At 36.4% G+C, this 18,620-nt stretch overlaps 3 protein-coding genes across 6 annotated transcripts; 1 reads left to right on the forward strand and 2 right to left on the reverse strand.

Annotated features, from left to right (window-relative positions):
* Positions 1 to 55: 55 nt before the first annotated feature.
* LOC106139872 (thiamine transporter 1-like) lies at positions 56 to 13,682 on the forward strand. Its single transcript, XM_060954554.1, has 7 exons — positions 56 to 642; positions 2,693 to 2,823; positions 3,256 to 3,400; positions 4,058 to 4,194; positions 5,990 to 6,175; positions 11,335 to 11,552; positions 11,946 to 13,682. The coding sequence occupies exons 1-7, from the start codon at positions 408 to 410 to the stop codon at positions 12,208 to 12,210; spliced, it is 1,317 nt and encodes a 438-aa protein (XP_060810537.1). The 5' UTR covers positions 56 to 407; the 3' UTR covers positions 12,211 to 13,682.
* Positions 13,683 to 14,206: 524 nt separating this feature from the next.
* On the reverse strand, positions 14,207 to 15,001 carry LOC106141022 (single-pass membrane and coiled-coil domain-containing protein 4 homolog). 2 transcript variants are annotated; one of them, XM_013342676.2, is made up of 2 exons: positions 14,853 to 15,001; positions 14,207 to 14,643 (listed from the first exon to the last, which is right to left on the reverse strand). In XM_013342676.2, the coding sequence occupies exon 2, from the start codon at positions 14,634 to 14,636 to the stop codon at positions 14,454 to 14,456; it is 183 nt and encodes a 60-aa protein (XP_013198130.1). In that variant the 5' UTR covers positions 14,637 to 14,643; positions 14,853 to 15,001; the 3' UTR covers positions 14,207 to 14,453. The 2 variants fall into 2 exon arrangements, with proteins under 2 accessions (XP_013198130.1, XP_013198131.1); XM_013342677.2 differs by having other exon boundaries at positions 14,776 to 14,930.
* A 1,062-nt stretch (positions 15,002 to 16,063) lies between these two features.
* Positions 16,064 to 18,371, reverse strand: LOC106141017 (polyisoprenoid diphosphate/phosphate phosphohydrolase PLPP6). Of its 3 annotated transcripts, XM_060954584.1 has the most exons (5): positions 18,138 to 18,367; positions 17,990 to 18,096; positions 17,649 to 17,795; positions 17,329 to 17,428; positions 16,064 to 16,732 (listed from the first exon to the last, which is right to left on the reverse strand). In XM_060954584.1, exons 2-5 carry the CDS (start codon positions 17,996 to 17,998, stop codon positions 16,338 to 16,340), a joined length of 651 nt encoding a protein of 216 aa, XP_060810567.1. In that variant the 5' UTR covers positions 17,999 to 18,096; positions 18,138 to 18,367; the 3' UTR covers positions 16,064 to 16,337. The 3 variants fall into 3 exon arrangements, with proteins under 3 accessions (XP_060810567.1, XP_013198124.2, XP_060810566.1); XM_013342670.2 differs by lacking the exon at positions 17,990 to 18,096 and having other exon boundaries at positions 18,208 to 18,371; XM_060954583.1 differs by having other exon boundaries at positions 17,990 to 18,366.
* Positions 18,372 to 18,620: the final 249 nt, after the last annotated feature.

The raw sequence follows: 18,620 nt of genomic DNA on the forward strand, positions 1-18,620 counted from the left end.
AAATCAATCAATGTCAACTGATCAACTTATGAAGAAAACAAAACAACTTTTGAGTTTACATCGTATTTGCATCGTATTTTTAGGTTAACTTTCTTCATCGTACATAGGCTTAAAATTATCATTTCTTTTCTTCGCTAGATTTGCTGATTTTTAGATTGGTTGACCCTCCAGCGAAATGCAGCTAGTCTAAAGTTTTGTAATGCAAGGAACTCACTTAAGCAACAAATAGAGGTCATTTGTCATGAGTTCTCTTACTTACGTAAGTCGCGCTGGCGGCTCTGCAAATGAATACCGCACAGTGATGATTGAAACGTATTCATACACGCACGCACCACTGACACATAATTTTTACGCCACAACATAATATTTTTATTTTTAACTATTTCTGTGTGAAGTTATACATTGCAATGCAAGATTGGATTAAAATTACCCTTATTTTATGTCTGTTTGGGACTTTGAGGGAGATTCGACCGTCGGAACCCTTTGTTTCTGAGTTTCTTATTGGAGAATGGAGAAATATAACAGAGGACCAGTTAAACCGGGATGTTTATCCCATAGGAACCTACTCCTACTTATCTTTATTAGTTGTGGTGTTCTTAATAACTGACTTTTTAAGATTCAAGCCTATCATCATATTATCAGGTGAGTTAATTTCACTGTAAGTACAGTCAAACACATGAATAAGCATACAGGTTATGGTGAATAAATTATTTTTCACCATACTTATACATATTTCACATTGTTTAACCAAAGAAACCCCAAAAATTTTCTTTACACAAATTCATTCCTCATACCTATTTTACTATCAAAAAATGCTAATAATCTCAAGACTGCTTTTCTTTCCTTATTGAGTTATATTTGTGTTTCATATCTTATTAATGACTAGCTGATGCCAACAACTTTGTTTTTGTAGCTGCATGATTTTTGTTAAGCTGACATTTTCATTTTCCTTATAATTTAGCTGGACCTTGGTGCTGCATCAAGTGTTCCAGATCTTTGATTATTATACCACTGTAGAAAATGCTAATCAGGTTGTCAAACTTTTGTTGAAACATCATTTCTATATTTATTTATAGTTCTCCATAACATGTTCCAGTTTTCAAAATCATATAGCCTAAGCTAAGCTATTTTCAAAGCCTATGGCTTTATAACAAAAAATGTTTCATTTTAATCTGTCCAATAGTTTACAAAAAACAAAGAGACTTTTAATTTTTACCTCTACTACTGTTTCCCTTCCTGATTTTTATGCAAATATATTTCAGGTACACATTAAATTTTTTACTGCCTTATTATATATATATATATGCACCAATTGAAGAACATTCATTCTCTAGATAAAAAATAATTATGACTACAACAACATCCTTTACGAGCTTACCTGATAAGAAGTTTCATTGATTTTTATTGTTTTGATTCTCAAGTTTTATAAATAAACAATTAAGATTGTGTTGCATGTGTCTACAGTGTCACTCCATATCTTCCCATGGATGTCAAAAAAGGCGTCTAAGGGAATGGCTTACTTATTATTCTAATTGAAGGTGATTGGCAAGCAACCTGTCATCTTATGAATTTTAATTCCATCATTAAGCCATACAGTTGAATATGGCCTTTTGGTCTTTTCAAAACTGGTCGGCTCAACATGATAATATGTATGAAAGTATTGAGTAAGACTGATCAAAGTATGTAATAAATACTAAAAAGATTTTTTAAATTAAAGAATTTGTGTGTGTGTGATTCTGAAACTTCTAAATTGTATATTTTATATACATAACAATGGTTTATTAAATTTAACAAAATGCTATCTTATAGGAATAAATAAAATTACAGACCACTATTAGAATGAATAATGTAATGTTGGACGTCACAAAGATATCATCAATTACCATTAATATAGTTCTTTCAATTTATATTCAAGGTTGATTCATCTGAAAGAATCTTTTTTTCTCAATGAAAGATGGGAGATTACAAATATTAGTTCATGACCTGACCAGGATTCCAGAGATACCAAGTAATCCAAATTGTTTTGGAACATTTACATACATATAATCACGTTTTTATACCTTAGAAGAAGACAGAGCCAACAGTCTCACAGACTGAAAGGCCACACACATATTTATGGCTTAATGATGGAATTGAGATTCAAATAATGACAGGTTGCTAGCCCATCGCCTAAAAGAAGAATCCTAAGTTTATTAGCCTAACTCTTAGTCGCCCTTTGCGACAACCATGGGAATGAGAGGTAGTAGTCCTATTCGAAAGTGCTGGAAACCACACGGCAAATAATTGATAATAACTGCAGTAGATGTAATAACAGCATTAATTATATCCAATTTTAATCTGCAAAAATAAATTTTATCATTTGTGTTATTTCATACCTTTCGATAATTCATAAATAACGTTTATCGATATTATTATCTTTAATTAATTTTTAAATACATATTTAAGTATACTTATATTTATGAAATCATATGGTTCATTTGGAACCGGGGCCTTACCGTACCCGTTACCCTACTAGGGCACGCGCGACGCCATTTTTATCGCGCAAAAAACAATCGCTGTTTCGCTTTTTATTATGACTTGAAACTAGCATGTACTGCATACCACTACCTGTTTTAAAAAATTGCACATGGAGAGCAGTTATTCATAAATGTGGTGAATATAAAATTAAATTTAATATTTTGGACTGCTACAGGTCTCAGCGGGATAGCTGTGTATGCAATACTATTATGGACGACAAGCTTGGAATGGGTACAAGCTTCCCAGTTCTTCTACGGCCTGTACATGGCCACCGAAGTCGCATATTTGACTTATATCTATGCAAAGGTAATGTTTGGCAATCTTTTTGATATGTTATATAATAATATTTGAGAGTCTGGATTCTACCATTTGGTAGACTCTCAACCAAATGGTAGAATCCATACGCTCAAATATTATTTGACCAGACCTGTCCCAGGGACCGTAATGTATATTTTTTTTCCGTAACTTTTTTGTGATCAGGTAACTGGAAGTGTAACCATGACAACAGATAGGTTTCCCTGCAAAGCTCCCATTGCGCAGATAGATTAGGAATCGCTTCATGCAAAAAAATCGGGCTTACCCAATCCAATATCGTAGTCACAGGCGGACCGCGGATATGGGTGTCAACAACCGAGACCATTGCCCGGACCTCCCGGTATGTTAGGTTGTATTACGAAATAATAACTTGCATGAATGATCTTCAACCAAATGTATCTCCAAAAAGGTGTTTGTGCCCAGGTGGACTCGTCGAAGTATCCCCGCGTGTCCTCATACACCCGCATCGCGGCGCTGACCGGCCGTTTCATATCTGGAGTCACAGCTCAACTCCTCACACATTACGAAGTTATGAATTACCGAGAGTTGAACTATATCACTTTTGCAGGTGAGGAGATTGTACTACATTTCTGTCTTACTATTGACCATACCACTAACATCTCTAACATTCCATTCATTGTTGCACTTCCTGTGCGGGTAGTATTAGTTTTGCTTTTTTAAGTCGCTAGCGATCGTAGCGCCCTTATTCTCTACTGGGTCACATTCAACTGGCAAAATTTATGAAAATAGTAAATAATGAAGACTTAAGAACTTTTTTTATGTATATAAAACGCTAAGGTTGATCGACTGATCTTTCATCGCACAGCTCAAACCAAAGATTTTTGGAAATTACAGCGGGCATGTTAGATAATGGGAGTGTTCGTTTTAGCGGGCCGGGCCCTGGGCGCTCTCATGTTTATACATATAAATTAAAAGGGTAAATTCAAAACTTATGACAGCGTTTTTGGTGCCGTTTGCGGTCTTCTTACAGACAGCCCTGGGTCCCCCTGTGACCAAGATCCAAGGGAGGCTCAAGAGAGAATTAACCAAAGCGATTCCCATCCCTAGACCTTGCCCACTTATACCAGGAAAGTTTTGCCCAGACTGGATCATAGTGTCTACTAATTGCCTAAATATATGTAATAGGTTTCCTGTCAATGTTTTATCACAGCGATGTTTTCCCTCACAGACGTGATATCGCCATATCATATACAACCTGTTTCAGCTCAGATCCTCGCGACTTTCTGGGCATTCTGGCTGCCGCCGGTCCAGTTCGGCATCTACTTCCATCGGAGGAACTCCTTGGTCAACGCTCAGCAGTTAAACCAGACCACCAACAAACAGCCACCGGCTACGATTAAAGTGAGTTACTTTATCATGGTCTCAATCGCAAGTAGACCTCAAGTATTGACATAATCAGTTCTACATTCATACATGTTTTTTTAATGTAGACAATGTGCATTCGTCCACGATTTAGATTTAAGAGATCTATATTTGTAAATTGACGTCCTATGAAAATGCTGCAGTGTAGTTTGTTCCGCCGCTTCTTCTACACGTGCGCTTTGGAAGCGGTAGTAGTTATAATTAGATTTAAGTTATGTGACGTCAATAAGTGATACCTTGTATCCAATTTTGATAATAAATCTATTCTATTCCCTTAAATAGGTTATATAGTGCCGTGTGGTTCCCGGCACCAATACAAAAAAGAATAGGACCACTCCATCTCTTTCCCATGGATGTCGTAAAAGGCGACTAAGGGATAGGCTTGTAAACTTGGGATTATTATTTTAGGCGATAGGCTAGCAACCTGTCACTATTTGAATCTCAATTCTATCATTAAGCCAAATAGCTGAACGTGGCCATTTAGACTTAAAGACTGTTGGCTCTGTCTACCCCGCATGGGATATAGACGTGACCAAATGTATGTGTATGTATGAAGGTGGATGAAGCGAAGGAAATATGCAGAGATCGTGGCAAGTGGAAAGAGGTAGTCTCTGCCTACCCCTCCGGGAAAGAAGCGTGATTTTATGTATGTATGTATGTATGAAGGTTATATAGGTTGTGTTCCAAGCAACGTACTGTGAACGGCAGCAAAAAACACAAATTATTAAAAAAAAAAAAAAAACATTTATATTGTTATATAAAAATACGATTTTTGAGGACACAGGAATGGGCCGCTTTAGATTCCTTATCATATCAGCATGTTCATATTATTCTAATAAAGATTCCGGATTTTTTAAACAAAAAAAAAGTTATGTATAGCCCTCAAAATAAGTATTTGCGAGGCAATAAACAAGAAAAAAAAAATAAAATAAAAAAATAACAAATAAAACATGTATAGTAATAATGCCGATAATATTATTACAATTTATTGTATATTATTATTTACACTAACAATTATACATCAGACTTGACACGTTACAATTAGTTATTGTATTTTATTAACTTGAATTGAACTAAGTGTATAATAATAAGTAACAATGATCCAATATGAGTTAGGTTCCCCTACAAAGGTGTGTTATTTGCCGTATTTAATTTTTCCACCTTTTTAAAGAATACCACAAAATAGAACGCTTTACTCCTATGCCTTGCTTTATCTAGCAAGGTAAAAAGGCATTACATAGCTTAGCCGCGCGTCGCGTTTATAGTGCCTTCTTATATCAAGTCAATAGGAAATTGAGAAGCTTAGTGAATGAATTATTGCGCTGTAGTTATAATTGTACTATAACTATAGATAGACGTAGTACCTAGACTTTAATATCGCTGAAAGTGTCCGAAACAAACATATTCATTCGTCTGTTTGAAAATGGATCTTAACACATTGCATTAAAGCACACAATACTTAAATATCGAAGACGAACGTATCTTGATCAAATTAAGGACGTCCTGGTAAAAAGTCAGGTCAAAAATACCCGAAACCGCCGAGCTTGCATGAAGAGAGTTATGAATGTGGATGAAGCGAAGGAAGTAGGTATGCAGAGATCGTGGCAAGTGGAAAGAGGTAGTCTCTGCCTACCCCTCTGGGAAAGAGGCGTGATTTTATGTATGTATGTATACTTAAATATCAAATTGTGCACATTTAAATAAATGCGTAAATCTAGTAGGTATACCTACATAAAATTGATCGAAAACTATAACATATTATTATATTTTTCAGCAATCATTTCGCCGCGACGTCGTCGAAGCGTCCACTCTGATAGCCCGCCATGCGCGCGCGGCGTACACGCGTCCGAAGGTGATCGCGTGGTCAGCGCTGTACGCGGTCGCTTTGGCGCTTTTTGTGCAAGCGCAAATTTATGTGCAGCTGCTGTGGAGGCAGGTGCAAGATGAAACTGGCACAGATGTAAGTGTATTTGTTGATACGAGTATTCTTAGGTTGACTTCATTTGCGTGGACTATCAATGGTTTTATATCACGTAATAAGCTAGTTGTAGACACGCGTCCGAATGTGATCGCGTGGTCAGCGCTGTACGCGGTCGCTTTGGCGCTTTTTGTGCAAGCGCAAATTTATGTGCAGCTGCTGTGGAGGCAGGTGCAAGATGAAACTTGCACAGATGTAAGTGTATTTGTTGATATTCTTACGTTGTCTTCATTTTGATAGGCTTATAAACTTGGGATTCCTCTTTTAGGCGATGGGCTAGCAACCTGTCGCTATTTGAATCTCAATTCTATCATTAAGCCAAATAGCGGAACGTGGCCATTCAGTCTTTTCAAGACTGTTGGCTCTGTCTACCCCGCAAGGGATATAGACGTGACCATATGTATGTATGACTACATTTGCGTGGAATACCAATGGTTTTATATCACGTAACAAGCGAGTAGTAGACACGCGTCCCAAAGTGATCGCGTGGTGCTTTAGTGCATTCTGTGCAAGCGCAAGATGAAACTGCCACAAAAGTAAGTTTACATACATACATAACGACACATCTGTATTCTTTTGCGAGGTAGACGGAGCCAACTTAAAAAGACTGATAGGCCACGTTTGGATTAATGATAGAATAATTGAGATTCCAATAGTGCTCGTTGCTAACCTATCGCCTAAAAGAAGAATCCCAAGTTCATAAACCTATTCCTTAGTCGCCTTTCGCAACATACATAGAAAAGAGATAGAGTGGTCCTATTATAAATATACCTATTATGTGACAATGAGAAAGTAGTAGATACAACAAAAGTTAACTTAGCCATCTGAATATTTTTGAGAACGCAATAAATCTTTACAACGAAACGCCGAGATTAAATGTAACTAATGATCAGTTGTACGGTTTATTTGCTACGCTAAATAGGCTTTTCATACTTATCTACATACGTCGCTTAAATATTTATCACAATAACGTTGTATACAGATTAGGAATTGTACCTGTACTAAAAATATACTCTGCATACTGTTGGTGCATGTTACCTTCATAAAGATAAAGTTATACAGCATTTTGTGTTGTGTTTTTTTGGGATAAGACTTCCCCGTGTATATTACACGCAGTCTATGACACCGTCTGGCAATGCTATTGTCTTGATTTATCATTTACAAACTAGCTATTGCGCATGTCGGAATTTCCAGATATAATGAGCCTATGTTATTCCTAAAGGTATCTATATTGAATCGATGTACCAAATTTCATCAAATTCTGTTCAGAAGTTTTTGAGTTTATTCGTTACAAACATTAAAAAAAATACAAAACTTTTGCCCATGGCTTCTCAGTCTTGTAGAAATTTCTAGATTTCTCTTTAAGTTTTATCCTATTTTTTCTTGATATACATAAATAAATAAATTTCATAAAAGCAGATGTTGATGTTGCCGTGTGGTTCCCGGCACCATTACAAAAGAATAGGACCACTCCATCTCTTTCCCACGGATGTCGTAAGAGCCGACTAAGGGATAGACTTGGGATTCCTCTTTAATGTAAATCCCTGCCAATCTAAGGTCTGCCGCGCCGATGGATGCATGGCTAGGGGCGAGCCTAGTCTCGAGCGTGCCACTTCCGCCATGGGGTTGGGCGACCCCCAGGTAATGGCTAGCCTTACCCTGGCATGCGGGGCTCTGCTGGGGCGGACAAAATTTTTCCCTAGCGTCTCGTGGGAATCGCATGGATGCAAATCTTTTGAAAGAGCACCTAGATGGCGGCGATGGTGTCCGCACCCCATCACGTCTCGTTCCCGGCGGGAGCGGTATGCGGTCTGCTGAAAGCCGCTTTGCGACGATGAATGTAAGAGGAGGAATGAAGGATAAGATTGAGGAAGTATGCCAGATGATGGATGAAAGACGTTTGGATGTGTTGTGCGTGAATGAAACGAAGCGGAAAGGATGCGACGCGACGCAGCACGGCCCTTACACGGCGTATTGGTCTGGAATTTCCAGTACCAGCCGAGGCTGTCAAGGGGTCGGTCTAATTCTTTCTGCACGAATGGCTGAGTGCGTGAATGAGTATGAGTGTGTCAGCCCTCGTCTTCTATGGATTAGGCTGAAAGTTGGAATCACTCGGATCTTCGTTCTAGGTGTTTATGCACCTTGGGATGTGGGTTCGAGGGGTACAACATCAGCAAAAAGCGAAAACGAGGAGTTCTGGAATAGTGTAAGAGAAGTATTGAAAGTTACCAAGCCAAATGAGAAGATTATTATGTTAGGTGATTTTAATGGATGGGTGGGTGTAAAGCGTGATGGATATGAAAAGGTGCTTGGTGCGTTTGGTGACGAAAAGGTGAATGATAATGGAAGAAGTGTATTAGAAATTTGTCTAGAGTGGGATCTTTTTGTGTCGAACTCAATGTTTCAACATAAAGAGATCCACACCTACACAAGAGTGGAAGGTATTTTAAAAAGTATGATAGACTTTGTGATTGTAGATGAAAGATTGAAGAACAAAGTGCTGGATACCCGTGCATATCGCGGTGCTGGCATTGACTCGGACCATTTACTGGTGATATCCCGGATAAGGGGTATCTTCAATCGCTGGCGGCACAGGGTAAGGGAGCAAACCAGCGCTTTGGAAAGAGTAAAAGTAGAAAATTTGCAAGATATGGATGTAGGTAAGAAGTATATTAATAGACTGAAGGATGAATTTGAAGATTTAGAGGAAATGAGCGATATTGAAGATGGATGGAAGGAATTTAAAGAAAGAATTGTGAAAGTAGCTGTTGAAGTGTGTGGTGTAAGTAGAAGAAGGAAAGGAAAAAATCACAAAAATGCGTGGATGAGTAAAGATGTGCAAGAACTTGTGCGATTAAAGAAGAAAGCATGGCTGGATTTGTTAGCAGCAAAAGCTAACTTAAGAATGCAAGAGGTTATAGATGAAGATGTGAATGAAGCACGTAAGGAATATAAGAAAATGAAAGATTTGGTTAAGAAAGCTGTGATTAGAAAGAAAGAAGAGTATAAAGAGGATTTTGATAAAAGGCTATCAGAAGACTTTCAGTCAAATCTGAAAGTATTCTGGAAATCCGTAAGGTCAGCCCGAGGAAATACTATAACCAGAGAGCTGACTAGGATCAGATGCCACGATGGTAGCGTTGTGAAAGGAGAAGAATGTGTACTAAAGATATGGAAGGACTATTTTGAAAGTTTATTTGAAAAAAAGGAAGGAAATAAGAAAGATTTCTGCTATAGCGAAGAAAAAGAGAATGAGATGGAAGGCGAAATTGAAATGTTCGAAATTGTGGAAGCACTTAAGAGTATGAAAGCGGGAAAGGCTGCTGGGTGTGATAGAGTGTCGGTCGAGATGCTTAAAGCAGGAAAAGGCGTAGTAGCTAGTCAGTTGTACTGCCTTTTCAATTTGTGTTGGAGAAGCGGCCGAGTACCAAAAGATTGGTGTAAGGCTGTTATCGTGCCACTTTACAAAGGAAAAGGGTCACAGCTGGACTGCAAAAATTATCGTGGTATAAGCCTGCTTAGCGTCGTCGGCAAATTGTATGCTAAGGTATTGATTAATAGAGTCAGGAATGAAACTGATGACAAAATATGGGATGCTCAAGCGGGATTTCGAAAGGGAATGGGATGTACTGATCAGGTCTTTTCCTTACGGTGCATAGCCGAAAAGTTTTTGGCCAAGAGTCAAAAAGTCTATTGCACATTCGTAGATCTGGAAAAGGCCTATGACAGAGTTGAGAGGAATGAATTGTGGTCAGCACTTTCTATGCATGGGGTGAGCAGTCTCTTAATACGAGCACTGAAATCCTTATATGAGGATTCGAGTGCTTGTGTCAGGATAAACGGAGCGCACACTGAGTGGTTTAAGATTGAGAAAGGCGTTAGGCAAGGATGTGTTGCGTCACCGTGGCTGTTCAACCTATTTATGGATAGCTGTTTGACAGATTTGAAAGAGTCTAAAAGTGGATTAAGGATGAATGAGTTACTCGTCAAATGTCTGCTCTATGCCGACGATCAGGTTATACTGGCGTCATCAGCGGAGGAGTTACAGGAGATGGTAAACTGTATGCATGAAGCTTTAAAAGAGAAAGGAATGAAAGTGAACGTAAGTAAAACTAAAACACTGGTTTTTGAAATGGAGAAAGAAATGACAGCATGTAATATTTTGATTGGAGGAGAAAAAGTGGAGCAAGTGAAAGAGTTTGTATATCTAGGATCAAAGTTTACATCAGATGGCAAGTATGATAGTGATATTGAAAGGAGAGTGAACGCGGGGAACATGGTGAATGGAGCTTTGCATGCCTTTATGAGCAGTCAGAAACTATCCAAAAAGGCTCGACTGGCTGTGCACAGGGGCGTGTTGGTCCCGACATTAATGTATGGGAGTGAAAGTTGGGTATGGCAAAAGAAGCATGAAAGCAGAATAAATGCAGTGGAAATGAGAGCGTTAAGGAGTATGATGGGTGTGAAATTGAGTGACAGGATAAGGAACAGCGTGATAAGGGAATGTTGTGATGTGAAAGAAGATGTAGTTACAGGAATAGAAAAGGGTATGTTAAGATGGTTCGGTCATGTGGAGAGGATGAATGAAAGCAGGTTGACTAAGCAGATATACAAGGAGAGTGTGGAGGGAAAGGTCGGAGTGGGAAGACCTAGACGAACGTATCTTGATCAAATTAAGGACGTCCTGGTAAAGGGTCAGGTCAAAAGTACCCGAAACCGCCGAGCTTGTATGAAGAGAGTTATGAATGTGGACGAAGCGAAAGAAGTATGCAGAGATCGTGGCAAGTGGAAAGAGGTAGTCTCTGCCTACCCCTCCGGGAAAGAGGCGTGATTTTATGTATGTATGTATGCAGATGTTAATATCATACGGTATGCATCCTGCTCAGCCTGCATATAAGATAAATCAGTTTATTTCTATTCCCAGGGGAAATTCGGGAAATCCACTCATATAACACTCCTAGACAAGGCTGACTGGTAGAGAATGCTATTAGCATTAAGTCCACCAATTGTACCTTTGAGGCTCAATAAAGTTTTAAATGAATAAATAAAAATACTACATAGACAAGACACCATTATCTGGTTGAGAAAACAGCAGTTCTTAATAAAACAAGATTTATCGAATATTTATCTATTTCCCTCAGATGGCGTACAACGGCGCAGTGGAAGCCATACAAACATTGCTAGGCGCTGGCGGCGCGTTCCTAGCGTCTATATTCAGTAAAGCGGTACTTCCCGCGCCAGTAGCAGCTATACAGGGCCTCGCAGTGTTCGTGGGGACGTACGTGCCAAATGTGTTCGTGTCCTACGCGGGGTACATCGTCATGGGAATGCTGTTTCACTACACTATCACCTTGGCGAGGTTCGTATTACGTCAACATAGTATTTTTGGATATTTTAGCGACTATAATCAGAAAGTCCAGGCCCTCGCCAAAGGAAGGTAAAATTATAATAATGTGTGTTGATGTGGTCTCTGCCTACCCTTCCGGGAAAGAGGCGTGATTTATTTATTTTATTTATGTTTATGTGTGTTGGTACAAAACGTACGCCTGGTCATCTTAGATACTATATACCTAACTAGTAGATGTTTTCCGTACTACTTTAAAGGTTACTCTCAAAATAGGTTTCAGAAATATCTCTATCGCTATATTTACAAAAATTGTTACCTACAAATCTGTTATGAAACCTCAGTGTTGCACATGCTCAACTTAGAATCTCTCAGTGGTTTTTCAACATATTTTTTTTTTAATTACAGTGCCAAAATAGCCAGCCAGTTGTGCGACGAGAGTTGCTTCGGTCTCATATTCGGTATAAACACTCTGCTAGGGACGGGGCTACAGTCCATCCTCACAGCTGTTCTCATACAGGCGTTAGTGCTGAGTATATCAGCTCAGTATTACGTCATAAGCGTTATGTTCCTCGTCCTGGCCTGCGGTTGGCTGCTCGGATGGGTAGTTAACTTGTGTAGGCAAATACAAACCGTCAATATCAATAATGGGTACGATGGGAATAAACCTTAACGTTGGCTTGAAGTCGTGAAAGCGGTTTGAAAGTAGTTTATGATTTTGCTAATTGTGATAAACGGTGGACCACATGAAAGTACATCATCAGGATTTTCAAGGAGTTGAGTTTTTTTTTTTTTGTTGAATATTTTTTGAGTCCCACTGTACTTGCGAACCGAACTGCAGTATTTAAGATATAAAAGTAACAAAATAAGGTCTCAAGTCGAAGGATTCTACGCCAAAGTACACTTTATGTGAATAAAACGATCCGATATCTTTGATTGGACCCTGTTGCTACATTGGAGAAGACCCAAGTCAGACTTTCATGATACTTTATAATGGGGAGTCCTGAAGAGCTTCAATTATGGTTAAATCAATCGCCTTTCGGATATTCCACTTTCCAATGGCGGTTGTGCGATATCTGACGTTGTCATAAAATTTCGATATAATTCTTACTAAAATAATCCTAATTAAGAGACTGACTGTAGGCAGGTACTTATTGAATAATCAAAACATTTCAACAATTATAATGATAACGACTCTTAAGTTTAATAAAACAACTTATTGTCAGATTGTACTGGCAATGGTAACCAGTATTATTTGTATGAAATAATGTAGCATATAATATCAGTATATTATTTCTAACGGAAGATACAGAAAAAATGTAAGTTAAAGCTGGACCATGAGTCAAACTAACACTTGACCACTTTTAAATTACTAAAATAACAAAAATACTCGAAGTGTGCAATATTGTTTACATATGTTAAAAATAAATTTACTTATGCAAGTCTCGTCCTAATAATCTTAAACTTTGAATACCGACTGTAAGTATTCTTTAAACCGATTCTTGTGAAAGGCGAATAATAATTGTTTAATTACTTATTTTTTCGTTCTGTTAACAAAACATGGTTAAAAGACAGTATCAAGGCATTTAGTTGTGATATTTGGACAAGTGCAATAAAAGAAAATATTATGTAAATAGATTCCATTTTGATTTTCAAATGACTGTGTTGTGTATGTACGTGACTTTATGACTCATATTATATGTTTGTTACTATGTTTTTATATATCCAAATTAGAGCAATTTTAATTACTTTAGGCTGTGATTTTTTATATCAAGAATATAAGTGTTGAACCGAATAGTTACTGTACTATAGTGGTACTTAAATCACTGTACTTACTTTTAAACGAAATACACTTCCAATGATTCTCTCATAGTACCTACTAGGGGAAGGTATGAATTTATCCCTTTAAAAAAAAAGATTGTAACTACAAACATTTACCCCCAAATTAATGTGACCATATTGGTAGATACCTAAGGATTTGATATAACAAGTTATCAATTTCGACACAGACATTGTACTTATAATTTTACCTATGATATTTTACTTTTTTTGTGTAAGTTGTGGTAGCGGGTAGATCATATATCAATGTACTTAGAAATGCAGTAAACTGAAATTGTATAGACAAAATAAAAGATTTTTTTCTTATTTGGGTTTTGATCATTTCTTTGCCCTTCTTATTTTAAATCCTTATTAAAGTAATAATTTTCAACAGAATAACAAAATAAATAACTAACATTCTGAAAATTTGGCATGCATCCCCAATCTTTTGTTTGGTTGTTAGTGCAATTGATTGGACTAGAACTAATGGGTAGCAACAGTTTGTTTATTAAAAATCACTGAACTTAGTTTCAGTAGACAAAACATAACATATAATCACGTCTATATCCACAGGCAGGTGGTCCTCGGGCCCCGAAGCACTTTGTGGAGGGTGCGTGTGGGTAGATGGAGCTGATAGTCTTCAAAAGACTGAAAGATGAAGAAATGGTGGTTTTAACCACCATGTTCAGCATTTTGGCTTAATGATAGATTTGAGTTTCAAACCATGGGTTGTAGACAAAAATTTGGTATTTTATTGGTTGTCTTTGAGATGCAGCCAGTTTTGAGGGCCAAGATTCCAATAAGAAAACTGATAATTCACCAAAGTTTAAAAATTAAAAAAAAAGAAGAAATTAATAATTTAATAAATATATTAGTAAATATTTACATTAAACTTTGATATGTTTAAACTTATGGAATGTTGCATTAAAACATTGACGAGTTGGATTTATGATTTCCAAAACATTGTATTGGTTTTGGTGAGAATTTTTCAATAACATTTTTTCACAACCATGCCTAAAATTTTCTATGTCAATATAATAATATATTATCAATAACATTTTTCTCGTTTTTATTTACAGTGGTTAAAACTAGATTATTTTACGCATATTGCATCGATGTAGGCCTGGTTTTGAAATACACATAGGTGCAAATAAGTAAGAAGATAACACCGAAAGTTGGCAAAACAATAGTGTGTATTTGTTGACGCATTTTGGCAAACTCCTGTTTCCTTTCCCTTTTTTGCTTTGCAGTCTCCTTCACTGCCCCTTTTAACTTTCTCATGATGCCGCTGTAAATAAAATAGTAGGTATGCTATAGAAGTTAATTGTAAACAATTTATATTGCCACGTTAGTAGCAATAATTTAAAGTTCACGGTTATTTATAGTGCAAATATCAAAACCATAAACTTTAAATACCAACCTGATATGTTCAAAGCGAAAAGTAATAATAGTGTAAGACAAAAAAAGAGGAAATTATGTATAAAAATAATATATTACCGATTGCCGAGAACTTTAATTCAACAAATGACACGTCTCTCGTTTTAGTTTCATTTCAAGTTAAAAACAACTAGTGTTGCTTCTCAAGCTAATAATCGATAATGTTTGAAAATACTACCTGCCGATAGATTCAGATAAAAACAATAATATCCATATTAAACATTAATTAACCTTTTTTAGGAAATACAAGAAAATACAGAACAATACGTTCGATAGTGTCGAAGCTTAATGAAATCTAATCGATCGCTGTTGTTGCTTAGCTAAAGTACGTAGTTAATTATTGCTACCGTTCGTTTTAAAAGTCGATAATGGCTATGATTTTGGTAGTATCAACACGAATTAAATACAGTAAATACTAACGAATTAAAATATCTCTTTTCATTTTGAAAAACTATCGATACAATCAACAGAATTTATAAATAATATTGGTAATTATCACTATCGATAAAATTCATAATATTGCGTAGTAATAATATAGTTTATTCGCTGTCAGGTTCGAAAGTATCAACAGGCCTATATATATAATAATCTTTTAATCGAAAAAGGCCATTCTGTTTATATATGTTCTTCCTCCTGTGTTGTCCCGGTTGCATCCTCATTACTCTGGAGAGGAGCCCAGGATAAGCCTTTGACCATGAATCGTAGATTTGGTGAATCAGGTTTTTACACGAAACGACTCCGGTATGACCTTTGCAACCTTTGCAGAGGAACCTAACCCGTATTGTATCAATCAAGGTTACACATCCAGTTGCCTGAATATGCAGGTTTCTTCACGATGGTTTCCCTCACCGTAAGAGCACACCTTACCGATTCGACCACCGACGGTCCATTCTTTATACTTGTATGTATATCTATAATATATCTAGTAAATTGCCTTTTTCGCTTAAGAGTATCGATAGATCGACAACACCACACTGAAAAAAAAAAATGTAAAGTGAACATGACTTTACCACACAAAAATAGGTACGTCAATTATAAACATCAGCTCAGCCAACAGTTGTCAAATGTCATCAAAACGTCATTTTCAACTTACGATTTTTTTAGGCAAAGGTTAAAGTCAAAAATCTTGTATAAAGAAAAATTTTAATTGCAAAGTGATTTATTTTCATGGTCAGCTTTTTCTTTTTGCTCACTTCATATCTCAAACCAAAACCTAGGTATTACTCTGAAGTGAAAAGGTAAACCTGTGACGTAGACAAATAAAACATAGGTAATTTAACAGATTTATTCATAAAAATGATATCCAACTGGAACAAGGCTCATATTGATTAACTGAAAATAAAGTACGTAGGAGACATCATGATACAATTTAAATAATAGTATTGACAAAAAATGCCTACATCTTAATCAAACACTGTGTAGTAATGCCAAAACAAACACAAACATGAAATAGCAATACTCAGAATATTTTATTGGTCATAAAAAGGCCTATGATCTACAGTAATAAAGGAACAGGCTTTCAAATACAAATTATACAAATACATATCAAACATGATATTCTCCACCATCTTTCTTTTCATCAGAAAGGGAAGACAGAATATTTGCTGAAGTACTCTGTGACAACCATAAGATGTATATTAATAGTCCTTCTATAATTCCTAAGCCAGCTCCTCCAATAACATCCAGAATATAGTGGCGTTCTTGTAGCACCCTTGATACAGACACAGCAGTTACCCATGCAATAAGTGGGGGATAGAGAAATATTGAGATGGGATCTAGGTACATGAGGATGATTGAGATCATAACAGCTCTGCTGGTGTGGCCCGATGGGAAGGAGAATTTGTCAGGGCCAACCTCCATCAGTTTGTTCATTGGTACTGGCCTTCGTCTCCTCACAAATGCTTTAATAACAGCTACTAAAATAATATCTAGAATAAGAGCTGAAACAAAAAAAAAAGTGTTTTATACCCAAACTAGACAAAACAGCATAAGTTATTGAAAAAAGGCTATGTTATAAGTAATTAATAGTAAAGTAAACCCCACAATCTGTAAAACAAAATAATATATCATACATACATACATAAAATCACGCCTAATAATAAAATAATATATCATATGGTTTATTATAAAGTAGCCGTGTGGTTCCCGGCACCATTACAAAAAAGAATAGGACCACTCCATCTCTTTCCCACCGATGTCATAAAAGGCGACTAAGGCTTATAAACATGGGATTCCTCTTTTAGGCGATGGGCTAGCAACCTGTCACTATTTGAATCTCAATTCTATCTTAAAGCCAAATAGCTGAATGTGGCCTATCAGTCTTTACAAGACTGTTGGCTCTGTCTACCCCGCAAGGGATATAGATGTGATTATATATATTTTATTTTTATTTATATATTTATGTACAACAAAAAATAAGCAAAAAAAACTTTAAAATAAAGAGAAATTCAGTACAAGGGCACTACTTATTTCTAGAGAAATTTCTTCCAGCAGGCCCCCAGCCCCCATGTATGTATGTATTATAAAGTAAACTTACCAATAAGCATATTGACTTGAAGCTGGTAAAGATCTTTGTTATCAAATAACCAAATGAAACTGAGCCATCCTGCCAACCACACAATGCCATGGCAGGACACCTGTAAAAGCAAACATCAATGTTTATTAACATACATAACAAATAATATAAACTGACTTCAAATAAAAATGTTCATATGTGAAGGCCTTTTACATACCTTGAGCACCCATTGTGTACCAATTGACTATTATTTTATTTTTATTCTAATTTGCATTTCTTCTCAATAACAAAGTCATTTCAATTTTTTGATAAAAATGAAGCAATGAAAGTAATTATTTTACCTCAAACAATTTTGCATGGTTACGGATTGACCTCAAAGCAGTTACTTTCATAGCCCTTTCGACAAATTTCTTTGTAACTTGGACATCATATTGTAAAATTTGTTTTAACATCTTTGGTACTTTTCTTTTCTCGTCTTTTGACCCAGGCTGAAAGATACAAAATAATAAAAATTTAACTGCAATGTATTTGAAAAACTTGCTTCGTCTTTGTGTAAAGGAATTAGTGCTGGAATTGAAGAAGTGAAAACCAAATAATAAAGGAGTCATAACAATGACATCATCAAGTTAGAAATAAACGTAACTTTTGCATTGTGTGTAAAAAGGAAAAAAAATATTCTTACCAAATCCATAGTTATGAGTCGTGATAATGAATTAAATGATACGTGCAAAGGGTTTAAAATCCAATTAAATGTTATTGCACTTGTGTAAACAATGACTGACACAGAACTAAAAAACTAGCTTATAGCCACTTTTAGCTTAAAATTTAAATGCATGAGTAACTCGTTAGGAAATTAAAACTCAACCATAAAGGATTTGTTTATCCGTTCGCAACACTCACAAATTTCAAGTGAAAGACCCTGCCTTGCCTGTAAGAGTTTTAATAAATTCGAAAAAGAATTCTACGAGATATGAACAACGAAAGATCTATTTAGTTCACAGACAGATATAAATATGTAATGTCATATTATGTCATTTCGTTTGAGGAGGAGAGACGGAGAGTATCTGAGTAAGTAATGTACCTGCCTACTAGTGTTGTCGATCCATAGTTTATCGATAGGCTATCCATAGCCGAATTAAAACAACAGTATCGATAGTACAATCGACAGTATCGGTAGTATTACTGAGTGGCAATAGTATCGAAGGCAACTGCACTAGCGATACTATCGATAGTATTGAAGATAGTAATACCAAAAGCACTATCGATAATATTGCTTCTGACTATTGAAATACCTATCGATAGTATTTATACTA

This window comes from Amyelois transitella, chromosome 4 (genome assembly GCF_032362555.1).
Source record: "Amyelois transitella isolate CPQ chromosome 4, ilAmyTran1.1, whole genome shotgun sequence".
In the NCBI taxonomy this organism is placed as follows: Eukaryota; Metazoa; Arthropoda; class Insecta; order Lepidoptera; family Pyralidae; genus Amyelois; species Amyelois transitella.

What these genes read in the sequence shown, in the direction of transcription:
- LOC106141017 (XM_060954584.1), bottom strand. An exon ending in ACCATGCAAAATTGTTTGAG is followed by an intron (nt 17,429 to 17,648) that starts GTAAAATAATTA and finishes TTGCTTTTACAG; the next exon opens with GTGTCCTGCCATGGCATTGT. An exon ending in TCAAGTCAATATGCTTATTG is followed by an intron (nt 16,733 to 17,328) that starts GTAAGTTTACTT and finishes TTTTTGTTTCAG; the next exon opens with CTCTTATTCTAGATATTATT.
- LOC106139872 (XM_060954554.1), top strand. Translation starts at nt 408, where the DNA reads ATGCAAGATTGGATTAAAATTACCCTTATTTTATGTCTGTTTGGGACT. An exon ending in TGACTTATATCTATGCAAAG is followed by an intron (nt 2,824 to 3,255) that starts GTAATGTTTGGC and finishes GTTTGTGCCCAG; the next exon opens with GTGGACTCGTCGAAGTATCC. An exon ending in AGCCACCGGCTACGATTAAA is followed by an intron (nt 4,195 to 5,989) that starts GTGAGTTACTTT and finishes TATATTTTTCAG; the next exon opens with CAATCATTTCGCCGCGACGT.
- LOC106141022 (XM_013342676.2), bottom strand. Translation starts at nt 14,636, where the DNA reads ATGAGAAAGTTAAAAGGGGCAGTGAAGGAGACTGCAAAGCAAAAAAGG.